Below are 27,760 nucleotides of genomic sequence, written 5' to 3'. Positions count from 1 at the left end.
TTTCCACCGGTTAATAAACCTTTTGACAAACTTGTCTTAACGGTGACACCGTAGACTTCTAAGGTATTCGTCGGCTCAATAGCTGTTTTTATGCCTCCGCCGGCCATAGCCATAGCCAGGCATTATGGATCCGGGTTGTCCGTCCGTACGTCCGTACGAGGTTCGTTAACGCGATATCTGAGGAACGCCTTGACGGAATTTAATCAAATTTGCCTTAAACATCCACTTAGACTCAAGGATGATCTGATTAGATTTTGGTGGTCAAAGGTCAAGGTCACTGTGACCTCTCGAACGCCATTTTCAAGCTTGTTAACGCGATATCTCAGGAATGCCTTGGCAGAATTTCATCAAATTTGCCTCAAACATCGACTTGGACTCAAGGATGAACTGATTACATTTTGGTGGTCAAAAGTCAAGGTCACTATGACCTCATGAACGCCATTCCCAAGTTCATTAACGCAATATCTCAACAACGGCTTGATAGAATTTCTTCTGATTTGGCTCAAACATCGACTTGGACGCAAGGATGAACTGATTCCATTTTGGTTATCAAAGGTCAAAGGTCAAGGTCACTGTGACCTCTCAAATGCCATTTTCAAGCTTGTTAACACGATATCTCAGGAATGTCTTGATGGAATTTCTTCGAATTTGCCTCAAGCGTCCACTTGGACTCAAGGATGAAGTGATTACATATTGGTGGTCAAAGTTCAAGGTCACTGTGACCTCACACACCCAATTTTCAAGCTCTGTAACGCAACATCTCAGGAGCGCCTTGACGGAATTTCTTCCAATTTGCCGCAAATGGCGATTTGGACTGTAGAATGAACTAATGGCGGAGGCATAAGTCCGTGTTGCGGTCGTTCTAGATTCCCTTTCTGATTGAGTCTGTTTCTCTCTCTTCTCTCTCTCCACAGATTATTCATTTAACTGCTCTCAGTCCGACGCAGCCGTCAAGGTAGACTCAGGGCCTGGATATTATATTTGCCACTGAAAGTTATTCAGCTGGTCGCTGTCACGTTGTAGCGGACTTCTGATGATACTGCTCTTGGAACAAGCTAGTGTAATGGTCAATCATTTTGCTCTCACAATTGCTCGTTAAGGTGAGCTGTGTATCCGTCACTGCTGCTACTTCATATTAACCATCAAGTTGAATTCACTTGAACACTTTGCACTCGCATTGGGTTGAAAATAGGAAAGGGGATATGTGACGTTACATTAGTTTCTTCTTTGTTGACATTTCACCATGGACAATGGTGTCGGTGGCCAAGTAATGTATTCTGTGTATGCTGGTCATGAGAAAGCAGATCAACAGTATACATGCCACATAGTGGTACCTCATCAGAAAGCAACTCAACACTGTGTCAAGTTTTTCTAGTCATAAATCTGTAATAAGCATTGTGTTTTGGTTAGGCGTCTTTTCAAATTTTGAAAGTTTAGCATCTATAAATGGGCGTAGAACATTATGATGGAACTCATATGATGGCCGTCCCCATGCTCAATTATGTCCCATAGGTTTTTGCAGCAATTTCTGGGCTGATACCGTTTGTTACACAGGTTTCTTGCAAGATTTCTAACCAATTTTGACCACTCGAGAAGACCTCGAGGAACACCATAGAAAAATCATGCTGTGATTAGATACCAGGATCTTCACTCTATCTTTAAAAATGAGCCCGCTACAGCCTCTGAAACACAGCAATGTCGGCCGCCGACACCTGTGAGGAGTATGAAACGACAAAAAGGTCACTAGGACATCAAGGGACAAACCCCCCCCACCCCTCTGCACGTGCCTGAATGTGACTGCCGGCAACTTTCATTGGCTGTCCCTCACATGGCTGTTTAATATAGACAATGAGCATCAACTCACTCAGTCAACATGTAAAATGAGACGCACACACGGCCCTCTCATTTATCATAATAACGACTCCAATAAATCATCAGGGAATGTCAAAGACATTTTGGGGCAAGAGGGAATGACAAAGCCCAGCATGTGAGCAAATATGACTCAAGTCATCCGGTCTTGATTCATGTAAAATATCAAAATTGAATACAGGGGAGAATGGATTAATTACCATGGAACAAGAGCTTGTTTTAGTTGACTCATTTATTTTTCTTACAAACAATAAATGGCACATATTCATAAATAACACTTTTATCAATTCGTTTGACTGTCTAAATATATGTCATCTCATTTGTAACAATGTACACTTTCAGTTTTGTAAAAGTACCTTGTAAAACATGATGGCAAATTACTGTAAAACTGACTAAACGAAACGTAACAGAGATTGGGGAATATAAACAAGCATGCCACCCGCATATCAAACTTTGGAAAACACGTACTGTATATTGTAATACTATAGACACTTTTGCAGCTGTAACATCTCATTTAGGTCTAACAATAGTGATTGCACATTATTTTTCAGTAAACAATCATGAAACCAAATAACACCCATGCCATACATATCAAAGCCAAATGTGCAAACAATTTTCTAAAAAAGATATGTTTTAAGTATATGTACATTTTGAAAAGCTGTGTTGGAAGCTGCTGTCGAGTTCATCCAGGCCCTTCAGTTGCAGTTCATGTTGTCTCCACATCATGCTGTAGAGAATTTAGCTGATCACAGATAAAGCAGAACTTGTCATGCAAGGGAGGATTACTGTTTTTGCGTCTGTTCAGGATTCTACTACAACCTATTATGATTTAGTATACGCGGAGTTTAAACTGTAGAAAGTAAATATGAAGTTGAAGTAACAAATTATCTTTTTGAGAAATGATTGTCTTCCAGACGATCCGGTCAGTAGATTCAATTCTGTATGGGTGTGTGATGATGGGCTAGGCAGTCTCCAATTCAAATGAATGGACCATATGTTCCACAGAAAGTCTGTAATGTAAAAACAGAAAGTTTAGCCCTTTCTCGTTCACTGTTTCCCAGATATACATAATCCTTTTCCAACATTATCATCACCATCTCCACAGATATAGCCATGACTATCACTGTGATCCCTGACATAATCACCAAAATCAGCAGCAGCATAGTCAGAATAGCATCAGTGTGTCAGTATTCTTCTAAATCCAACATGACAGATATCAGGTTTGCCTATTTATTTTGCTCATGCTTCCTTCCCTGGCGTTTTGATAAGTGATAGTGCCTACGACCATTCCAGGGACGCCAGCCAAGTAAGCGGCTGATAGCTGCTGTGATATATTGCAGCAAACAGGAACACTCGCTGTGGTGGGTATTACCCTGATTTCAGTACAGGCTGTGCCAGACCTTGCTTGACTGCTGCTTGGTAGTATATCCAATTAAAAATAGAATCAATCAGGTGTGTAGACACCAGCATTATGTAACATTATGTCATTCTTGACTTCACCGGTAGCATTTTTGTAAATGAATGTTTGACTTTGCATGCAATTTAGCCTTTGGATTTGAATCATCTTGGCTTGCTTTCTAGTTGTGGTTCGACTTGTCTCGACCTGATATGACAAATTGGAACTTGGGCGTTGATTTGTGATCTGACCCTTTGGGCCTGGGCCTTGACCTCAAACTCATGGCTAGGCACTTGGTCCAAACGTTGGCTCATTTCATGTATATCATGTCCCTACTGCACACACGCAGGCACGCACACACACACACAAATAAATACCCCCCCCCCCACACACACACACACGCGCGCGGTGGTTTTTGACTACGCGTTTGCATGCGCCATGATGTCTGCCTCGTGTATCCTGCATCTGTTTGGAGTGTATACCTACTGTTAATTTGGATAGGCACGACCGACGCTCCAAACGGTCGTAGGATACGCATGCAAACGCATAGCCAACAGCAAGTACAGTATAGCTCCACCTTTAAAGAGAGCAGCAGATGTGCTTTATGTAACATGGAGTGCAGCTCTGGACCAGGCCGGTATGGAGGGAATATCAAGTCACTACACCTGGACTCAAGTCTCACTCAGTCACTCAGTTTTAATAACCTGAAATACAGTATGACTTAGCAAAGAGAGACATTACTTTTGGATGGATATGATTCTTTTCTCAATGTTTGATTGCTGCATTGCAATATCTGACTACTATAATAAGGCGAGGGGTTGCGCGGCCCACAATTGCTCAAGTGCGCATGCAGGCGATCGCGGAGCGCATGAGCTGCATGCACTGGAAATACTGGAAATGAGCACGTGAAGTGTGCGCTGTTTCTAGTTCAGTTATAATTACGAGAAGATGTACAGCACATTTTTGTAAATGAATACGTTAGTTGCATTTAGTGCTTTAGTGCATGCAATTTAGCATTTGGATTTGAATCATCTTGGCTTGCTTTCTAGTTGTGGTTCGACTTGTCTTGACCTGATAAGACAAACTGGAACTTGGGCCTCGACTTGAGAGCACTTGATCTCAAACTTGCGACAGGACACTTGGACCAACCGTTGGCTTGTCTAATGTATATTATGTCCCTTGCACTTACACTCACACACACACAAACACACACACACACACACACACACACACACACACACACACACACACACACACACACACACACACACACACACACACGTGTGTGTGCAAGTGCAGAAGTAAATAACCCCCCCCCCCCCCCCCCCCCCCATGTGATGCCAGCCTCGCTGCTGTGGGTGTTTCCCTGGTTTCAGTACAGGCTGTGTGGATCAATTTGCTTGACCTCGGATGACTGCTGCTTGGCAGTACAGCCCATTAATAGAATGGATCAGGTGTGTACAGTCAGAGTTAGATCAGGTGTGTACAGTCAGAGTTAGATCAGGTGTGTACAGTCAGAGTTAGATCAGGTGTGTACAGTCAGTTAGATCAGGTGTATACAGTCAGTTAGATCAGGTGTGTACAGTCAGAGTTAGATCAGGTGTGTACAGTCAGAGTTAGATCAGGTGTGTACAGTCAGTTAGATCAGGTGTGTACAGTCAGAGTTAGATCAGGTGTGTACAGTCAGAGTTAGATCAGGTGTGTACAGTCAGAGTTAGATCAGGTGTGTACAGTCAGAGTTAGATCAGGTGTGTACAGTCAGAGTTAGATCAGGTGTGTACAGTCAGAGTTAGATCAGGTGTGTACAGTCAGAGTTAGATCAGGTGTGTACAGTCAGTTAGATCAGGTGTGTACAGTCAGTTAGATCAGGTGTGTACAGTCAGAGTTAGATCAGGTGTGTACAGTCAGAGTTAGATCAGGTGTGTACAGTCAGAGTTAGATCAGGTGTGTACAGTCAGAGTTAGATCAGGTGTGTACAGTCAGAGTTAGATCAGGTGTGTACAGTCAGAGTTAGGGTGGATATATACTTACTTTTAAATACGCGGTCGCATGATGGCTGCCTCGTGTAAACTTTGTCTGTTTGGAGCTTACGCGTAGCGTTCATTTGGATAGGATGTGCACGACCGATGCTCCAAACAGATGCAGGACACGCCCACAAACGCATAGCCAACAGCAAGTATAGCTCCGCCCTTAAAGAGAGCAGCAGATGTGCTTTATGTAACATGGAGTGCAGCTCTTGACTACTAAGTAATATGAGGCTTGAGGCCTCAAATCGCATCACCTGGACTCAAGTCTCACTCAGTCACTCAGTTTTAATGACCTGAAATATGACTTCGCACAGAGAGAAATTACTTTGAGTTGCATTCGAAAACTACAGACTTCATTTTATTTGTGTTGGGACAAAAAACAAACAAACAAACAAACAAACAAACAAAAATACTTTGCTACTGTAAGTAGTTTTGACAATGGATACGATTCTTTCGCAATGTTTCGCTGCTGCATTGCAATATACAGTTATAACTAGGAGATTGCCAAATTAAAGTATTAATTTGGCATTTGACGAATTGGAACTTGGGCCTTGACTTGAGAGCTGACCCTTTGGGCCTAGGCCTCGCGACTGGACACTCTCATGTCCCTTCTGCACGCACACGCACACGCACGCACACACACACACACACACACACACACACACACACACACACACTATGTCAGAGTTGAGTTACAGTGGGCTGACATTCCAAACCACCCTGGGAAGATGATGGAGTGGCGGTGGGGTCGATGAGAGCCCTTACCTTAATGTCAGATGTCACGGCCCACTTCCGGCATCATCGACTTTGGCCTTAAATTAGAGAATAGAGATGAACCTATAGAAGGCTATCCTTTCTGTTGCCAACATACAATCACATGACTGCAGAAACTGCTTGCATTGAAATCAAACAGAAGCGATGCAAAGATTGATTTGCTGTGTACCTTCTTGCATAACATCTGAACATGTAAATTTAATAGCATCTAGAGTTTTTGCTCCAAACAACTTAAAAACTGCTTTTGGAATGTGATAATATAATTTACTATACGATAGATTACTTTACTTTAGTTGTTAAAGGAACATGCCCACATTTTGGGAGATTCAGATTCACAGATTTACCATCTTCCCGATAGTAAGACAAGAAGATAGATGCCCTTCTCTTCTCTGTCTATCTATCTATCTATATATATAAATTTGGCAATGTGGACTCTGTTTGTCCGGCATCTGTTTCAAGAATTTTGTCCGGATTTTTTAATTAGGTGATTGCCCTAATTAGATCAGTGATGTCATAAATTACTGATGATGTCATAAGTGATGTCACTTGAGCAATTGAGGCAACTGATGATGTCATAGTGACATCATTGATGATGATCATCAGTGATGATGTCATCAGTGATGTCATACATAGGCATTGTGACATCACTGATGATGTCATCAGATCAGTGATGACACACACACACACACACACACACAGGAGAGAGACTGAGGGAGAGAGAGAGAGAGAGGAGAGAGACTGAGGGAGAGAGAGCAGAGGGAGAGAGAGGGGGAGAGCGACTGAGGGAGAGAGAGGAGACATTGCGCATGCGCCAATAGGGCAGGCGAGGCCACGCAGCAGCAGAGCTGCGGGCGAGGCCGCGGCTCAGCTGCTGCGTGGCCTTGCCCATTTAAAAAGGTGGCCTAGTGGGTAACCTGCACGGGTGACGTAGTAGGAAGTGAGTGTGTTTTTAGCCGCAGCCAGTGTGAGTTGCAGGATGCGGAGTGAGTAAAGTTACTATAGAACAGTCACCTGACGACCCGGGAGAGAATTCCCCATTGCTTTTTTTCCATAGATTCCATAGACATAAATTATTATGATTTCATTTTCTGTTTTTGCTCCAAGTGAAATGTTTTATGGTCACTGATCACTCACGATTCAGTAGGTCACTGGTATGGAGAAAATGAATGGGGAATTCTCTTCACGAAACGTCACGTGACAGTTGAGCTCTATAGTTAGCGGGAAAAGAGCGTAGAACATCACAGAGTGCATTGTGTCACATTATGTCACAGAGAGGCCGTGCATTGTGTTTGCTGCTGTACGGAAATAAAGCACCAGTTCTCCCCTGCAGAGTTGGTCCAGGCTCTTAGTAAAAAGCTTGTTACAGCTTCGAGCCAGGCTAAGCTAAATTAGACTAGCACAACACTAGGCTAGTATGTACTGTATGTAGCCTACTGTACTGCACTGCATGTAGATTACTGAGAAAAGTAATCACCTTTCTTTAGGCAGTGTTGGCTTCGTCTGCTGCTGCTCTTGTTCAAGTCTGCGATTCAGAAAGAGGAATGTCAGGGCTTCATTTCAGGGAGACATTCGGAGAAAAGAGGACACAATCATTCTCCTTTCGATTTCAAATCACATAAAAATTGCTCACCTTTCCCTTTGTGCTCTTATCTTCTCGTTGTCATACCTTGATAAATGAGAATAAAAGTTGTGACTGACGTTTACAGCATTACTATAGGATACTTTTCATCTGAGCTGGAAAGTTCGAGTCTACTATATCGTACATTACTGCAATTCACATACAGTAGATGAGCCACAGATTATTTCTACTGTTATAATGTGAACATATGCACAATGTTTACTGCAGTTGAAGTTTTTTATGATTTTACCAGAGGGCCACAGACAGAAACAGCTCCAACATCTAGCCATGATTACATGGACCTGGATGAGAAATCTTTCTCACTCACTCCATGACGCACCAATATGTTTTTTTTAATGCCTCCGCCGGCGATATAGCCGTGGCCAGAGGCATTATGTTTTTGGGTTGTCCGTCCGTTCGATGTTCATTAATGCGATATCTTGCCTTGATGGAATTTCTTCAAATTTGGCTCAAATGTCCACTTGGACTCAAGGATGAGCTGATTAAATTTGGGTGGTGAAAGGTCAAAATTCCAGGTCACTGTGACCTCATGACTGCCCGTTTCGGGCTCGTTAATGCAATATCTGTTTTTTAAATCCCCGGAAGAGGATGAAATTGTCGATGTGCCTGTGGGCAGCATACAGTAGGCCATGAGAGCCGGCAGCCAGTTGTACCAGCTGAACTTAAGGTGCACAGAGCCTGCTGAAACACCCAACACGGACACATTAGGGGATTACAGAAAGGCTTCAGGGTTAACTTGTCCCATGTGCGTGTGCTCCGTTTTCTAGTCGCATGAATTGCATGCTGTTGGTTATTAGCTCTGCTATGCTAAGCGTGCAGTGGTCTGTTACGGTAGCTAGCGGTGAGTCTCGCAGCAACGTTAGCGTGTGCCGTGTGGTGTCCTTTTGTAGCTTGTGTAGGCGTGGCGTTTTGTTGGGTTGGTTTGTGCCTATCCTGTGCTTAGATCTTGATCTACCTGTGGCTGGCTTAGTGTCAGACTTGGATGTGTGATTGGTTTTGCTGATACTAGCTTGGAGTTGTGAGGGTATTGCGGAATGCTAATCATAAATGTGTTTTCCTAGCCAGTATTGTTGTTGCCTTTCTGGTAACTTGGTTCACATACCCTGTCTGCACTTTGCCTTATTGTATCCCCGTTTGTGTTCTAAGTAGAGTTGAAAATGTAATTTGAGTTTCTTGAGGTGTCACCCCAAAATCCTGAGTTATGACTGATGGCCATGTTTAGAGGTATTTTCCAAAACTATGCTCCTTGAAGGGCCACATGTGACAAATGTATTTAAATTCTGAGATTAATCTCAGATTTCTGAGAATAAAGTCAGAATTCTGACTGAGTTTAAAGTCAGAATTCTGACTCGGAATTCAGAATTCTGACCTGGGACCTGTCTACATCCTTTGGCCACCCCGGTCAAAATGGCCTGGATACGCCACTGTACGGACAGGGTTAAAGAGAGCATCAGATGTGCTTTATGTAACATGGGCTGCAGCTCTTGACTAAACCAGTATGGAGGGAATATGAGGCTTGAGGATTCAAATCACCTGGGCTCAAGTCTCACTCAGTCACAGTTTAATGACCTGATTATGACTTTGCTAAGAGAGAAATGACTTTGACTTGAATTCTAAAACTACAGACTTAATTTGATTTGTGTCAGGACAGTAAAAAATGTTTTTTGCTCTGATTCTTTCTCAATGTTTCCTTGCTGCATTGCAATATTCTGTTATAATTAGGAGAAGATGTAAAGTATGTTTTTGTGAATTAATAGTTTAGTGCATGCTATTTAGCATTTGGATTTTAATCATCTTGGCTTGCTTTCTAGTTGTGGTTCGACTTGTCTCAACCTGATATGACGAATTGTAACTTGGGCCTTGACTTGAGAGCTGACTCTTTGGGCCCAGAGCTTGACCTCAAACTGGCGACTGACCACTTGGTCTAACTGTTGGCTGATTCACTGTATATCATGTACCTACTGCACACACACTCTCACACCCATATGTGTGCAGAAGGGAACTTTCCCCTGTACAGTATGTCAGAGTTTAGTTACAGTGGGGCTCACATTACAAACCACTCTGGGAAGGCGATGGAGTGGCGGTGAAGTCGACGAGAGAAACCGCACCCATCTGGCTGCCCATGCACATCAAAATAACAATTATCTGCAAATATGACTCAGGTTTGGTTTGATCCTCCTGAGTGTTTTCTCTTAAGTTTGCATTAAAGAGCATGGTGCAGGTTGGACACCATATAGCATTCATATGGGGGAGGAGTATATAGCAAGGGGATTATTATTATTTTTTAATCAAAGATAGCTGCATCTAGACTGTTTTTTGTAAAGCGGCTGGCCACTTCCTGAAATGGAACTGTGATCTGTGATGTCAGGCCTAGCACAACGTCCAGTAACAAGTGATGTCACAGTTATTGAACGCCCATTTAGAATGCCACCCTTTTCCACCCACATTTCGGTAAATAAATTGGGGGGTATTTTCATACTAAATGTAAATGTATTTAAAAAAAAATGCACCCTGCACCATGCTCTTTAAGTATCCATCGTAGACCACAGCCTGTGTAATAGACATGTACAGTGTCTCCATGGTGACCCCTGGAGGCTGAGAGGACTTACTGCATCACACACTCTGGGATCTGCACGTGCTCCATGGGGATGATTCGGCCGAGTTCCTCCAGGGTGTGAACGTAACGGATCTTCTCCATGAACTTCACACTGCAGAGCGTCAACATTACAGAATTACCGTCACAAATCATCGCCACAAAGTTGCCTGTTCGGGATATGTGTTCTGTTGGCAACCATGTCATCAAGACTATTTCCTGTGCATTCATTGCGCTACATTGATTATGATCAAGCTTGCAGAGATTGTGATGACTTTTGAGCCCTGTGACGGCCTGAAACTGTACACCATCACAGCATCATGGCAAGATAGCATCAGTCATCAGATATTCTGAATTGTACTGTAACTGTAACACTTGTCATAAATCACTATTGAAGTGTAAAAATAGAAGCTGTTACCATTACTGTATTGGTGTATCTGATCAAGGTTTTATGCTGAAATACATTTTAGCCTGATGGTAAACTGAGTCCTTGCTGGTCTTGATTTTCTTTTTGTGTGCCGCTCTCCCATATCCCCATGGCTTTCCGGCATCATGGCATGTCTTTGTAATTTATCTCCTATCTTCTCTCTGTTGCTTAGGTCTTTGAAGCAGTTTCTCAGCCACCCAATCACTCAAAGGGCAGACTGATGGTTTGTGAACCACTCCAAACACATCCAGGTCCTCACCTGATGAAAGGTCTTGAGATGGCCAAGACGGTGCGGATGAACCATGACGGGTGAGCAATGATCAGACACTTCAGATTCTTCCTCAGCCTGCAGGAGACATTCAGGTCAAAGTGATTGTGAGTCCTTCCTCCTCCTTCTCCTCCTTACTTTCATCATTATCTTCAGCTTTAGTCTCAACACAGGTTTATTATGTCTTTTCTTACCTCCTGTCGATCATCTGGTAGCATCTCTTCAGCCAGCTGATGCCAGGCATCTTCCTGCGAGGAGTCGCTCCGTTCAGGTAGATGATCATGTAGTCTTCAGCCACAAGAAGCTCCAGGCTGCTGATAACGTACCTGACGACAGCACAAACAAAGACACTGGACCTCATATACACAAAATTGTATCCACTAACTAGCCAAATTTGTGCTTTACAGAAAATGTATCTTTATGCCAGAATCAAGGCGTTACACTTATTTACCTTTCATTTTCGGTGTCAAATGCTACAACCAATTCATAATTCATATACAAGATTTAAAATATTAATTCAACAAGAAAATAAATGCATTTAGTTTCTATAATATCCTTTGAATGATGATATGAAACCAAGGATAAAGGCAAAGAATAGGGAAAGAGGCCCATTGTTTGTACAACATACTGTAGTTCAATGTAAGGGTTCTTTGAAAGTGGGTCTTACAGGAAGAGGTTCTCCATGATGTAAGTGTAATCCTCACAGCTGCTGTCAGGAAGGTAGCAGGCTGCAAACACTATGATGGCGTTCAGACCCTCGCCGTAATAACCTGAGACAGAAGACACACATGCAACAAGAGCTCAGCACTGATTCCATTCAGCTGATGGTGGGAGAGTCGGCACATAAACACATACTGTAAGCGTACACATAGGCGCGCACACACACACACACACACACACACACACACACACACACACACACACACACACACACACACACACACACACACACACACACACACACACACACACACACACACACAAGGTTTGGTGATATATTGGGCTGATATCAAATATCAAATATCGGCCAGTCATCATGTCATCCACCTTCGATATGATGCAGGTTTCTCTCTGACCTCAGTCTATTCTTATGAGATCATATGAGTGAGATTGTGTTTTATTTTCATTTTTTGTATTTATTTAATTTGTCAATTTTGCTTTGTTTTTATTAAAGCTGGAGTGTGCAAATCTTGTAGTTTGTCTCCCCCTCCTGGCGCTTCTGGCAGTAAGCACTGGGGTGTCTGGAAAATGACTTCCAGACCATTTCCTTTTCTCTTTGTTGTCATGCAAAAACGGGAAACAGCTACCAACATGTTTGCATGCTCTGAGCAATAAAATACAACACATCTTCTTTGTAGCGCCCACGTTGTTTCAACATTACCATTAAAAGCTTATGAACACACAGAGGAAGAATGACTCCCCAACTCTGGAAAGGGACAATCCGAGCAGCACATGAACGCTGTAACAGATTCTGTAAAACAGTGGGTAAATAGTTTTGAACGTCACACAATCCCCACAAAATGCCTCGTTTCACTTCAGAATTTTATACATTTGGTCCAATAACATTTGGAAGGTCTAGAAGAGCTGCACAACTGAATTATTTACACAATTCATGTTAGCAGAAGGCTAACCGGAAATTAGCTGGCTTGGGTGGGTGGAAGTCTCTGGTGCGCAGTGTGGGTATGTCCTGGGACGATAACAGAATGAAAACTCTGTCTACTGTGAAATACAGAGAGTTATCTGGCGGCCATAGGCTTCATCAGCATTGTGGGAACTTGTTTGGCAATGGCTTGAATGTAACAGATGTTCATTTATATGTAAAAGTTACATTCTATAGCTTTAATTGATCATTTAAATGTATCCCAGAGTTTTCCCTACCATTCACTAGGTGCATTGGGTCATCCTGCTTTTAAACGCTGCTAACTCTGAAATAATTTCATTAATCTGGAAAGTTTGAGTGTTACAGGATGGTCTAAACGCTGTTTCAGATTCAAATAATATCGGTACTGGCCTTCAAAAAGCCATATAGTTCGAACCTTAATACTCACACACATGCATGAACACATAGAGACACAGTCAAGCACACACGCACGTTGGGGACCGTTGCTAACCTCCGTGTGTGACTGCCCTCAGGTACGGTCTGATGACCTGCATGTCGATCCTTTCCTCCTGGTCACCGATGATCACCGTTCTCCACAGACGACCAGACGCATCTCTCTCCTCCTCGCTGTCCCCAGGAAGACGCTTAGCAGTGGCCACAGGGGTGTCGTCTGGACACAAGGTAACAATAGCACAACAGTGTTTTAACCATTTGCCCACCTTGCCTTAACATTTTTCTGAATGAATGTTGACAATTAGCTGACAAATTTTCACACAATAATATTTTTCCTCATATTTGGAAAAAGCTTTACGTCATGATCACAAAACCATGAGAGTGTTCAGTGTTTCTCATGTCTACATTTGTGAGTGACAGGAAAGCGAAAGGGGGATGACATAGGGCACAGGTCTGAGGCAGGACTTGATCCCAGGATGTGACATCACCATCAGCATCACAAACCACCAGGATGCCACAAGTAAGACATACAGTATTCTTAAAAGGATTTACCGTAAATTCCGGACTATAAGCCGCACCTTTTTTCCCGTTTTTTGGGCTTTTTTGGCCCCTGCGGCTTATATAACGGTGCGGCTTATCTATGGATTTAAAAAAAAAAAAAGAAAAAAAAATCTCTCTTTTTTAGCACTCTTTCTAACTATAAAGCCACTTCTGTTTTAATTTCCTCTCTTGCCCTCTTTTCACCACACTGTATGACACTGTATGACACTGTATGACACTGTATGACACTGTATGACACTGTGTGCACTGTAAATAACAACACAGGTGGTGTTGTGTTATGTTGTTTTGTTGAAATGTTAATAAATGGGAGCATTACATATGGTAATTAAACATTAAAACACAATAAAAAAAAAAAAAAAAAAAAAAAAAATACCATTAAAACACCCGCGGCTTATAGTCCGGTGCGGCTTATATAAGAAAAAAATAGTCAACTTTGAAGGTGCGGCTTATACACCGGTGCGCCTTATAGTCCGGAATTTACGGTACACACTATTCAGCATCTCCAAAACACTTAGATTACCAACATCATTTGACTCCTGACTGACCAGTGTTGAGAGTAACTAGTTACAAAGTAACGCATTACTGTAATTCCACTAGTTTTTGCGGTAACTGGTAATCTAATTACTTTTTGAGAATTAACTAGTAACTGACTGTAACTAATTACTAATTTTCAGTAACTTGCCCAACACTGCATATATGTTGTGTTTTATTGTTACACTACATACATCATAGTGATAATGGGTACAATGATAGATCAAATCTGACAGGTGTCTTGTCCCACACTGTGCCGCAGCAACACAAAAATTATATGTCTGCATTAATAAGAGGATTGAAGCAACAACAAAAATCAAATCAAATAAGGTAATGCAAAAGTTACTTTCCCTAGTGACTAATTACTTTTATTAGGCAGTAAAGTAATTCAATTACTAACTGTAACTAATTACTCATTTTCAGTAACTTGCCCAAGACTGTGACTGACCTTCCCACTCCAGCTCGTTGCCGGTGATGAACTCCAGTGAGTCGGTGTCGTCGGGCGTCTCGATGTCGTCCAGGTCATCAGGTGTTTCCAGAAAGTCGTCGGACAGCACTGAGCCCTCGCTCTGCTCCAGGGACACGTTCAGCTCCGGGGCCACCAGGGTGCGCCGCTTATGCTGCGCCATGGACTCTCCCACGTTCAGAGTCGTGGGAGGATCTAAGAGGAAGTTAGATGTACCTCACTTGAAATGAAAACTACATGCTCAAATAAGTAGCAATTACTCAGAGGAAAGCAATATATCCTACAAGATCTCCTCGTCCTTATTTACTTCTCATACACAGACGAGTTTCATTTAATTTAAAATCATTGTGAGATTTTGATCATTTTCCCATACATGAGATTCTGCTCCTGTCTCGGGTACATCATGATTCTCACTTTGCTCTTTTGTTTCTCATAATGAACTCATTCTCTTCTAAGTCTCTAATGTGACAGTAAGGAGAAACGTACGTAGACAGTACAGAAATGTACCAGTGGTCTATCAGCAATCTACAAATGAGATATGTTTTTCTTCGTTGTTTTAGGCTCTTCTTACAATGAATGCAGATGTATATCATCAGGTTTATCTCTTTATTGCTCCTAAGAAGGATTTAGGTTAGGAGAAATACTTCAGATATCATTCATCCTAAATTTATACAATACTGAGATATTTCTCCAGAGACAAAGAAAAGGTGAAGTTATGCAACAGATCTATCTGTTGTATTTTAATAGCTTTACTTACTAGTTCTGTTGTCAGTGAGGGTACATGAAGACTCAACTTCTCCATCCTCTGGTAAAGGCCTGGAGAGACACATTTATATAAAAGGATGAATATAATATCAATGTAAATAGGAAGTCACTACGCACTATACACACACACAAGATATTGAATGTCAGTCATTGCATGAAAATGATATGAATTGTAGTTTCTCCCTGGCATTTAGGTTTTCTGCTACAGAGTTAATAACTGTTTTGCTCTCTTTATAATTGCTGGTTATTCAAGATAAGTAACTGCAATTAAATCAACTTTAAAGTGAAATAAACTGTGCATCGTATTTCTCAACATTTTCTTTGCCAGTCTCTTGTTTTGCAGAAGCTCTATTGTGATTTCACCAGTCAGTGTGGCACTGGAGACAATAGATGTCGCTGGAGAAAGCAACACCAGTAATTATCAACTCCCATCTGACATTATAATAAGACAGCTGAACCCTCGGTTCAGCTGGGCTATAGCAGTCACACACAAACACACACAGAGAGAAAGACACAGACCCTAACAGACAAAAAAACAGAGTACAAACACTGGCATGCATGCATACACAATAACGCCAACACACCCAATAACAACACATGTCTGGGCCAGCTGATTGGGCTGTTGGGATCATTGCTGTAATTATGCTGCCAGTAGCCTTTCAGAGGTAAGTAGAAGAAGGCAGGAGGGAGAGATCTAGTGGAGCATATTAAGCAGTGGCGGAGAGAAAAACAATGTGCAGGCAGCATAAAGCCAAACTTGGCCCAGCTGTATTCATCATAGAGTGCGTTTACATGCACACAATAAACTGATAACTGGGAATAATCAGTTTATGGCAATAATCTGATTTCTGCGTTTACATGCACTTTAATAATCCGACAATAGGAGAAACCCGGGTTTACATGATTCAGTCAATTAGTCAGATTTCTCTCCACAAAGGCGGCAGTAATTCCGCAATAAAACAACAGAATATACCGGTAGTTGCAAAATGCAAAATCATATTTTCCTAATTTATTTGTCCAGCGCAGAGGATGGTTTAAGTGAAAATTAGGTTGTGTATCTCGTCTACTTTACTAAAATTGGAATAGGCGTCGCTTTGGAAGTGCATCTGTCAATAATATTTCCAACTTTACCGAGCACACAGCACAGAGGCAGGCAGGTGAGGTGAATTAAGCACGTCAAATGTTCATGACCCACAACGTCTGTTGAATTGAAATACTGTACCTGTCAGAAAACGGACAGAATTTGTCACGGATATTAACGTTATGTGTGTGTTGTGTTTTCAACGACTGAGTCTGTTGTCCGTAGGCTACGTGTTTTTTTTAATGTGTCATCTGAAAAAAATCGTCACGCACAGATCACCTTGGACAGTCCAATGCGTTTTATTAATAAATTCGTCATTCTATTTGCAATCCGAGACAAATATTCGTCCTCTCCTGTAGAATATCGACATTTCAACATGATAGTGCAGTGCAGCAGCGGTGCCTGTTAGGGACACCGGCTCTGTGCGGGGAGAGAGAGCAGAGCTCCCCGCTCCGCTCAGCCAGGGGCTCCGTGCTCACTTTCATCTCGCCAAGCCGACTGTGGTGAGCTGTGGCCGGGGGAGAGGGAGGAGAGAGGGGCCAGTGAGTGCAGCGCGTCTCTCCCTGCCTCTCACGCGCTCCTGTGCATCTCTCTCCCGCAACTCGTACATGCGCAGATATATAAACCCGAAAGAAACCCGGTTAAGGTGTATACATGCAGAGAGAAGACCGATTATTGGGCAGAAACCTAGGTGTGTTAATCGGTTTTCTCATAACCCGTTTATGACCATAAACGGATAAAGCTTATCAGTTTATGCTGTTTACATGACCACTTAAATAATCAAGTAACTCTAGAAATCCGCTAATAAACAGTTTATTGGTGTGCATGTAAACGCACTCATAGAGAAACATAAATTAAGAAACCCAAATGATCAATGAACATGACAGTCGAGATTACTGTAAGGGAAAGTTAGAATTTGACAATTGAAAATAAGCTTTGTCTTTTTTCTTTGCTGAATCCTATTAGCGTGGCTCCTATCTTCACCACAGGGATGAATAAAGTTACATTTTATTGTTATTTGTTTGAGGTATTTTTTAGACTTACAGTAGTTCTTAGTCTCTAAACACTTGGCTCAATTATCTCCAATTGTCTGGCATCACTACACTAGGTATTTTTGTGACTTTATTAAGTAGAGAGAGAAGACATGCACCAGATTTGCATCAGATTTGACCCCAGGACATTGCAGTTACATGAACCATTGTACTGTATATGAATAGCAGGGTGACTAACAGCAGACATCAAATATGGAACAGTTAAACATACAGTAGGCTATGTGACATGCTGTGGATATACTTCACTGGACATGTGTTCATTCTCATCCCTATTTAAATACATTTCCTCTGCTATATGATTTATTTTCCCAATATAGGAGAGTTTGCGGTCCACCATTTTTCCATCTCTTTTACTCTACCCTGGCTGCGTGTCCAACGACATGCCGCAACCTCATGATGTAATACATAATGCTATAAATAAGAAAAGAACACACCTGCTGCCTTCTGATTTCACCATTCAAGACACGTGACTGACTGCTAGCCATCATTATCCAGTCTATTTGACAGGGCAAACACACACACACACACACACACACACACACACACACACACACACACACACACACACACACACACACACACACACACACACACACACACACTCACACACACACACACACACACGCACCTGGGGAAGTCCTCATCCTGCCACTCATCTGTGGTGTCCATGCGTAGAGTGGCTCTGCAGTGAGGAGGGGCCTCAGCTGACTGTGCAGGACACAAACACACAAACATCATCTTCATTTGGAGAAACCAAACCCCTGAACACTGAAAACACACAGTCTACTTTTATCTGTCTTCATAGGGCAAGTCAAGTCAGACGTATCTATATAGTGCTCTTAACAAAACAGTTTCTTCATTTTTTTCTTCATATTTCTTTGTAGAAGAGTATTGCAAAGAAGTGGCACAAAGTTATCATTATGCCCTATAAGTTGCCTATAAGTTGACTTTAAATACAAAAATGTAGTGCTGCCAGCCGCTTCTTTTCACCTGACAGCGAGGAGTTTCACCGGCAGGACGTAGCGCGTGGGAGGATCACGCTATTCTCCCCAGTTCCCCCTCCTCTTGAACAGGTGCCCCGACCGACCAGAGGAGGCGCTACCAGGAGGACTCATACCCTTAATCCGTCTTCCCACCCATAGACATGGCCAATTGTGCCTGTATGGATGCCTGACCAGGCCAGAGGTAACATGGGGGCTTGAACCTGCGACCCTTGTTTTGGTAAGCAGGGAATCTACTGCTGCACTACGCAGATGCCCATGGTGGTAAAAGTGAGAGCCTAGGGTTGGTGTACACTAGAAGAATGGACAAAAAAGCATAAAGTCATTGTAAACCCCAGGGTGATTTTGCCTTGGCCAACACTGAACAATGATGCCACAGTACTTTTTTTTTTTTGGCAGAGCTAAGTTTCAGTGGCTCTACCTTCCCCTATACTTCCCTGAGGAAGGAAGGAGAGACAAAAATAACCCACCACGTTGCTCAGGCAGCCCCTCGGGACGGCACAATCAAAACGTCTGCCCATGCCACAGAGCACATATCCAGGACTTCCATATGCAACCAAATAATGAATTAGTAATGACAGACTAGTCCATTCAATACGACGTGTCCTCAGCCCGTGACGTAAAGTGCTGTGGTAAACATCGTGTCTCGTGTTTGCTCACGCAGAAAGAGTGAACATCATGTGCAAGTCTTGTGTCAGAAATAGAAGTTTCCTCTCCACATCACGTCATGGCCCGGGTCAGAGGTCACACAGCAGACGTTTCCACAGTCTATTTGTCCACTGGCATGGCACTGATGCGCTATAGCACAGACACATTAGAGCCCCTATGGAAAACATCAGCAAATGGAGACTAAAAGGCATCTGTCCTCAGGCTACAAGCTGCTGGTACTGCTGGGCTGTGGTTAGATTTTAAACGAAGTGTTTGCAAAGTATTTGCGATAATCTATCTATGAGATGGTTCAATTGTTTGTAGATGAGGAAAAAGATGAAGATATCTCTAAATGGGCTTCAGTGCAGCCGTAGATTCCCTGCCTACAACACGAAGGTTGCAGGTTCAAACCTCTGTGGCTTAGTCGGGCGTCCATACAGGCACAATTGGCCGTGTCTGCGGTTGGGAAGCTGGTATGTTTCCTGATCACTGCACTAGCGGCTCCTCTGGTCGGTTGGGGTGCCTGTTCGGGGAGGAGGGGTACTGGGGGGAATAGTGTGATTCTCCCACACGCTACGTCCTGCCGATGAAACTCCTCACTGTCCGGTGAAAAGAAGCGGCTGGCAACTGCACATGTATCAGAGGAAGCATGAGCTAGTCTACAACTCTCCCCAGGTTGAATGAGGGACAGGAGTTGGAAACTAGCAATAGCTATAAACTCTGTATGCAAAACATCAATTACTTTAACTTGTTTGAAATGAGTGAAATGTAAACTTGCATTGTCCCTGACCTATCAAATAAACGATAAATAATAATAAAAATGGGCAGAGGGGGTGGAGCAACAAATTGTGGAGAAAATGGGGGGAAATCAGAAAAAACTTCCTAAAAAATTAAATATATCTCTAAATATCAGTAAATAATGATTACTCTATCTGATATGATGTCATTTCACACAAATGTCAACTTAAGGTCCCTTCATTGTTTTACACACTCCCAGATAAAATTGATAAAAACACTTTCTCTGCTAAATGCGGATTAAGAGAATCATGTGAATCCCTTGTTATGTTAAAAAGAATGCTCTAAATACAGACCAATAAATGTCTGTATCAAGAGACTGTCTTCTTATGACATTTGGATTATAATATCCCATCTGACAGGTTAGTACAAAGATTTTTCCTTTTGTAAAGGGTACCTACGCAAACAGGCCTGGACTTGTGGCTGAAATCAGATTCTGGAGAAAACCCTGCCATTAGCTTTACTGTAGGCCATTTCAAAACTCTAACATGAAACGTCTTTGAATGTGGTACATTATCATTCCAAGCTCACAAATTTGAAAAGGACTGGCTGAGAATCAACTGAAAATATTCACACAGAAACAGCAGATTAGTGGGTGTGGCTTGTTGCCTGTCCAGCTGCTCACACAGTGAAACAGCAGATTAGTGGGTGTGGCTTGTTGCCTGTCCAGCTGCTCACACAGTGAAACAGCAGATTAGTGGGTGTGGCTTGTTGCCTGTCCAGCTGCTCACACAGTGAAACAGCAGATTAGTGGGCGTGGCTTGTTGCCTGTCCAGCTGCTCACACAGTGAAACAGCAGATTAGTGGGCGTGGCTTGTTGCCTGTCCAGCTGCTCACACAGTGAAACAGCAGATTAGTGGGCGTGGCTTGTTGCCTGTCCAGCTGCTCACACAGTGAAACAGCAGATTAGTGGGTGTGGCTTGTTGCCTGTCCAGCTGCTCACACAGTGAAACCAGAGCTGTAGAATAGAAGAGTTCTGACATCTCCATTCACTCCAATGGACCAGTTTTTTTCCAGGAAGTAGAAAGTGGAACTCTTGAGTAAAAAAAGCAGCACTGTTGAGTTGCAACAAAATAGACAGTGTTGTACTTTGAAAAGGTTTTTCATCCCTTGAAATTAATCAAATTGTACATTATCGGCTTTATTTTAGCATGCAAAAGTAGCGCGAGACCCATTCCTGGCTGTTCATTGGCTAATGATTCTTGCATTTTGGTCCTCCGCTGACGCCACTCTCTTACTAGAGGACACTAAGTGAAACAGCAGATTAGTGGGTGTGGCTTGTTGCCTGTCCAGCTCATGGATGTATTATAATAACTGGATAAGGGACGTGCCACGCCCACCCATGCATTCGGACGGAGGTTACTCATTGGCGCATGATGCCAACATGGGGGGTTTTTCTTCCGGGATTTACTTCCTGACTGTGCAGCCCAAGGCGAAGTGCGCATGTGTGCCATGACGTTTTCCATGACGTCTCCCACCGAAGATGCGCGTTCATGTGACAGCCAGAGAGACAGCCAAGTTGAAAGAGCAGCCATTGTTGAAATTCACTTCGGACAACTTTAGAGCAGCTTAGAGGTGGTTAGCCGTGCGGTTGCAGATTTTAATTTGACAGTATTAGGGGTTTATATGCATAATGAACACATCTTTATTGCTGTTGGATTGGTATGTCAAACGGCTAACAGGTCTGCATGGAAATGTAACGTTAGCATAATAGGCTACAATGAGCTCGTTTACGTTAATGTGAGTAGACGGCCACAGCCTATGGGTCAGGATTGATCGGAGGATTTTGTTGTTTATTGTCATAAATAAACTTGAAAGATATAGCTTTCAAATCTGTGTCTCATCACCATCGCTCTCATGTTGTCTTTTCTCTAATCTCAAAATTGTTTAATTGACACATGACCTGTGTGGTAAAACAGCCGATATATTATTTGAGTCCATAGTAGCGTCTACCTGTTGAGTGGTCATTATGATTTGGTGCTATATAAATATAGATTGATTGAGTTGTTGACATCACATTAATATACTGGGATCTAGTGAGCTGACTAAAACTTGATAATGTGCTAATTGTTTTTACCCAGTGCTTTTTAATCGTTAGATGCCAGTTTTATTGTGATTGAGATTGATGCAATGTCAATGATAGTCCAAGGACGTCCCAAACAAACACCTGGTGTCAGACCCCACTGGTCAACAAGTGGTCAACCCTCAATAGATTCAGGACTGGACATGGCCCCTGCTTGGCCAGCCTTCACAAGTGGGGCAGCAGCCCAAGCCCACTGTGTGCTTGTGGAGAGCAGCAGACAATGCAACACATCATCGAAGCTTGCCCTCTACAAAGACTTGAAGGAGGAATATTCACCCTCCATAGGCCTACAGCAGATCAGGAGGCAACTGCTTGGCTCAAGGACCTTGCATTCGCTAAATAAATGAGTCTAAAAACGTGCAGTGTCACACTGTATCAAGTTGACTTGTTTAGTTCTGTCACCAGAGGGCTAGTGTTATCAAAACTTACAATAACACCTATTGGCAGCATCTTACAGTTAAAATACAAACGGTGTGTGTGTTAACCACAGAAAGTAGCATGCAACTGTTGCACAGCCACCAATCAGTGATAATATAATTAACTAGCCTAAGTATTGAAGTTGTGAGATAACTGGTGTGACTTCATGCCGTGACTTTGCTGGACAGGAATCCCTACAATACTCTATATGCCTTACCTGCTACTGTCTCTGTCATGTAGTGACTCAAAAGATCATTTTGACATTTCTTTTCCCCCAAATCTATGAATATAATCTATGAATTTGTGATGTAATTTTATAATATTTGTAATAAAATTTGTAATTTTGTAAGACATCTGAACTTGCATTGAATCATTATGTTTGACCTATAAACTATGCACTTTCTGCTGAATATGATGCTGCTGAGTACTATTCTTCAATGTTTTTTTCTTGTTTTTTCTTGTTTGTATATTGTGTGCTGCTGCACTGTCTTTGTCTGAGAGTGAACCAAGACAAATTCCTATCAACTATGTTGGCATGGAAATACATTTATTCAATCTTAAGTTATTCATTTCCAAGATGTTAATACTTATTTTTCAGTCATCAAGTATACCCACTTATTGCTAATGGCATTATGTGACTATTGTTTTATTAATTAAATGTAACTAAATATTAGTATTATCTTTGAGTTAAACTGAAATATAGTGATTTCAAGAGTCTCCTACATCAACATCTCACAAGCTCTACCCTCACTCCAGATCAGGAGGGAGGAGGCTGCTGTGAACTTGATAAGGGACATGCAGAAAGCACAACATCCTCTGCATGACCTGTTACCATCAACACGAGGCACTTGTACTGCCAGGACACTCAGCAAGCTGGGTGAAATGAAGGCCAGAACCAACAGGCTGAGGAACTTACACACTGCAGTTAGGCTGTACAATGAGACAGTTTAAACTTTGACCAGATAACTTACTAAAAAAAAAAGAGAAAATTCTGCAGTTTTTCAGTGAGCCTTTTGGTACCACTGCAAGCATGAATTAATCAAATCAAATCAATCCATATCGGTCCTATAATTAAACTGATATGTTTAACAGCCAATGGAGGCAGAACTAACAGATTAATATAATTCCAGTGTGCAATAACTGCAATTTGACACGTACTGTACATTATACTTTATTCTACTTACTCTACTTTATTTTAGTTTACTCTATTGCATTTTACTTATTGTATTGACTGTTTACGTTTAGGGAGATACTGTGTGATACTGTGTTGTGCTATGTGTGTTCTGATTGCGAGCAGCTGTAACTTGTCCCAATTTCCCCCAGGGGATCATTAAAGTCTTTCTGATTCTGATTAGATACAGTGCAGCATAGTTCAACTGACTGGTTTGCTTTGATGTTGTTGGTGCCATAAAAGTGAGGGGTCCTTGAGATGAAAAAGGTGAATAGATGTATATCAAGGTTTATGGAAAAATGTATTTAGCCTACTTCCGAGTAGCCTACTTCCGAACATGGATGCCAGTTCTCTTGACTTGATCACAACCAATATTATAAAAGCAATAATTGAATGACTGCCTGACAAGGACCTTGTTAGTAAAATTTTTTTACAGCACTTTGACTTTGTCAAGACGTCATATCATACTCACTGTTATAACAGCAATCAGTTATCACTGGCAAGTAGGCTACTGATATGAGTACTGAGTCATGCTGTCTAAATGAAAATTATAATCTATACACTAATACAGCTCGACACCTTGGACGCTACAATACTGTCAACGGAACTGAATTGGAATCATGCACAGGGCAAGCCATTTAAAAATCATTTATTAGACAATAGACAATCACAACAGAACATGTTCATTTATAACGGGGTAGGCTAACGTAACGATACCTCCTTACATTAACCAAGGCAGTGTTAGCTTGCTGTCCATGTCATAAAGAGCACAGAAAACACACATAATCCCAAACCTACGTTTTCGGTTAACAGTAGTTATCTGTACACATGTTCCGGCGGGCTACTCGTGTAAAATAACTACTTTATTATCTTAATAAAAGGCAAAATCGGACTGGATATGACCATATGACGACTGGAGCTCGAGCTCACCTCACAACAAGGAAGTGATGACGCTTCGCGCTGATGATCCGCGTTCCGTGGCCAAATGCGCATTCATGAAATGCGCGTTCATGAAGCCCCAGAAAATACACCCGTATGCGGCTTTTAGTGGCTTCTGAAGAAAAAATGCCGCATAAAAAAATATTTGATAATTAAAAGAGTCGTTTTATACTTTGAGTGACACCCGGAAAAATTTCCCCTGGGTTTAACAGCTGCCGGCGTCCCCATGCAAGTGGATGGGAATGTTCCTTTCTGGGCTGCATGGCGTCACGTGACTTGCAATACAGAGCTTCGCCAGCATGTTCAATTGGCTTCAAAGCCCAGCGCTATTCCTGGGGGCTTGGTCCAGCTGCTCACACAGTAAATTGCTGATTGACGGACAGAAAGCAATGTTGCAGCAGCATGTGTTTGCCTGGGATTTGCATCCAGATGGTGGAGCACCAACTATCTTGCATGCTATTCATCATATTCTGCTGACCAAACCCAGCACCTCATTCTGTCTCAGAGGTGGAAAGTAAGTACTACAAATACTGTACTCTTACTTCTACTTGAATGAACTGAGTTTATTGAGTTTTTACCCCTGCCCAAGTTTTTTTTCCCTTTAGACAGATATAAGAAAACCTATTGTACATTATATAGTAAGAGTTTTCATCTTAACTTCCCACAACTCATACTAATGTTGTTATGGGCCAAAAGGGAACCCTATCAATAACCCATCAAATTATTTTCAAGTATAATTCCATCATAGATAATCCGACTCTTCCTCTGACATAATTAAAATTCAAGTGAAGTAGCAGTAATTATACCCGAGTAAAAAAAATAGCACAATGGTCCTTCCTCCTCTGCTCTGTGAAATCATTTACGTGCCTCACAGCTACGGAGAATTCTACTTAAGCATGAACAGAGCCATCAGTGATGAAGAGAGAGCATGACAGCAGCCTACATACTGTAGAAAGAGTTCCTCGTCGGCCGTCTAGCTCGTCTATAACAGACAAGGAGACAGTAATGATGAGAAAGAGGAGAGAGGAGCCCTCATATCAGGACAGCCGTCCTTGCCTTATCTGACGGGTGGAGGCAGACGTCGTCTCGGCGATTTTAACCACATTAGCAGAATGAAGCGAAGCATTAAACGCCATCTCGCCCATTGAGAATCTCCTCTCAATGGACGCAGCATGGTGCGTCACCCATGCTGCCCCGGAGACAATCACATTACCCCCTCCCACCCCCAAAAAAAGAAACCCGTGGTTCAGGTGAGGGCAGGACACTCGTTGCCAGAATAAAACGTTGTCATTGTACCTTCCTGCAATCCACAGATAGGTAGAATGTCGACGTTTCTGAACCGTTTCTGATATACGTGTACATCAACGTCATAGAGTCTGCTATTGAAATAGTGCGGTGGCCAGTAAGGGTGTTGTGCTCAGGGTGGATGTAGGGCGTAAACACTTGACTTTCACACTGGGCAGCCATGTTCGCGCCCCGGCGCGTTCAGTCTACATTTCAACTAGACTTCGTCCAGGCCAGAATTACAGCTCGGAAATTCGGGTATCATTCAGAGCTCCGGTTTCTCCGAGTTGACGTCACAGCCACATCAAAATGGCTACTTGCATCGTTAATGATAATCACAGAATTATTATAAAGACGTTTGTTGACGTTTTAACACACAAGTTGAGTTCTTAATTATGTAATGTTAACGTTTCATATGTGTTTGTATCATCTGTGTTTCGCTCTGTGTGAAATTCAGCATTCAGCATGTTCGGTTAGCATTGTTTGGTTGCTAGTAGGTAGCTACCATGCTAACGCGGGTTGCTATAGCAACAGTTTGGGCTTTCCCCCCGAGCGGGAGGTGCAGCGTGAACGCAAATCTGTCCAGGGCGGAGGTTCCGTGTTGAAACCTCCGGCGGGCCGAGTTGTCATGAATGCGGTATCAGAATTCGAATACTCATTTGTTTCACTCAATGATAGTCTCACACAAGGACGCCGTATTTTCACTGCGGGCTCCATTCGCCCTACTTTTTAATAAATGTAGCATATCACAATAAAACAGTACTTGCCTTAAAGACAAGGTTGTTCTCGGTCGAATCAGGCTATTCGTGTTCTTAAATATTGCATAGGTTCCAATTCCAAGCAGTTTTTGTCATGCCAGAACCCGTCTTGGCCTGTCTTCCACCCATCCATCCATCTTCAACCGCTTATCCGGGGTTGGGTCGCGGAGGTAGCAGTTCCAGCACTGGACCCTCTCTGACTGGGGGATCCCGAGGGGTTCCCAAGCCCGCTTGGAGATATAATCTCTCCACCTAGCCCTCGGTCTTCCCCGTGGTCTCCTCCCAGCTGGACGTGCCTGGAACACCTCCCTAGGGAGGCGACCAGGTGGCATCCTTACCACATCCTGAACCACCTTTGCGAATAGAGCCCACAGTGAAAATCCTTGCATGAGACTATGATTGAGTGAAACAAATGAGTAGTCGAATTCCGATGCTACATTTCAACTGTAAGTCACATTTAACGTTTTTGTGATTTAAGCCTAACCCAAACAATAATCCTAACCGAGTGGTTTTACTTGCCTAAACATAACCAAAGTTGTTTTATTTGCATCTGTTTGGAAAGGCGGCAATGTTTCAAATTAACCGGCGTTTTCTAATTTAAATTGAGATTGGACATATCCCTGGTTTGCAGACATGTAAAATACCGTTTTATTCTGGCCACTGGGCTGGATACTCACATAGAACAGGAGTCTTCTCCTTCGCCGTTTTGGAAAATATTCCCTGTTTGGCTTTGATGTTGTCGTTTCTTCTTTGCCTTCTTCCTCCTTTCCTTAGAGGCGTCTGAGGAGAGAGCGGGTCATCTTTGTTTACGTCTACAGGTGGGACAGGCCGTGATGCTGGTCCTGATGCTGACGGAGAGAGCGGATGGGAGAGCCTGGGTCATCACACAGCACACTATCCACCAAGTGCTCTCATCTTTTTATCAGCAAGTTCCCCCGCCATCAGTTAGCTCCCATGCTGACAAAAGATAGGCTGATCCTCGCCCCGCGCTTTTAGCTTGTCTGATGATGATGATGATCACACACTCCCCTCCCACCCTCTTCCCAGGCTGTAATCCTGTGATGATGTCATCCTTAGGGGAGCTGTGTTGTTATGTAATCACATCTGCCTACCTTCTCCTTGGATCTGCTGGGTGTCGGTCGGGACACGTTGTGGGTGAAAT

General features: G+C 42.6%; 1 protein-coding gene across 1 annotated transcript; it reads right to left on the bottom strand.

Annotated features, from left to right (window-relative positions):
• Positions 1 to 2,183: 2,183 nt before the first annotated feature.
• Positions 2,184 to 27,473, bottom strand: LOC310791797 (caytaxin-like). The gene is made up of 13 exons (XM_083653462.1): positions 27,276 to 27,473; positions 18,131 to 18,210; positions 15,362 to 15,420; positions 14,587 to 14,799; positions 13,105 to 13,263; positions 11,661 to 11,763; positions 11,188 to 11,319; positions 10,985 to 11,071; positions 10,315 to 10,413; positions 7,697 to 7,732; positions 7,541 to 7,588; positions 6,058 to 6,104; positions 2,184 to 2,879 (listed from the first exon to the last, which is right to left on the bottom strand). The coding sequence occupies exons 2-12, from the start codon at positions 18,169 to 18,171 to the stop codon at positions 6,065 to 6,067; spliced, it is 1,017 nt and encodes a 338-aa protein (XP_083509588.1). The 5' UTR covers positions 18,172 to 18,210; positions 27,276 to 27,473; the 3' UTR covers positions 2,184 to 2,879; positions 6,058 to 6,064.
• Between the last annotated feature and the right edge of the window lie 287 nt (positions 27,474 to 27,760).

Source organism: Poromitra crassiceps (genome assembly GCF_964638095.1).
Source record: "Poromitra crassiceps genome assembly, chromosome: 17".
In the NCBI taxonomy this organism is placed as follows: domain Eukaryota; kingdom Metazoa; phylum Chordata; class Actinopteri; order Beryciformes; family Melamphaidae; genus Poromitra; species Poromitra crassiceps.
The sequence above is the reverse complement of the archived record's forward strand: the minus strand, read 5'-3'. Positions and strand labels throughout refer to the sequence as shown.

Bases quoted from the DNA above. Each gene is read 5' to 3' on its own strand.
- LOC310791797 (XM_083653462.1), bottom strand. From the start codon at position 18,171: ATGGACACCACAGATGAGTGGCAGGATGAGGACTTCCCCAG. The intron at 15,421-18,130 runs GTGCGTGTGTGT...GTGTCTCTCCAG, and splicing joins CAGGATGAGGACTTCCCCAG to GCCTTTACCAGAGGATGGAG. The intron at 7,589-7,696 runs GTGAGCAATTTT...TCTGAATCGCAG, and splicing joins ATAAGAGCACAAAGGGAAAG to ACTTGAACAAGAGCAGCAGC.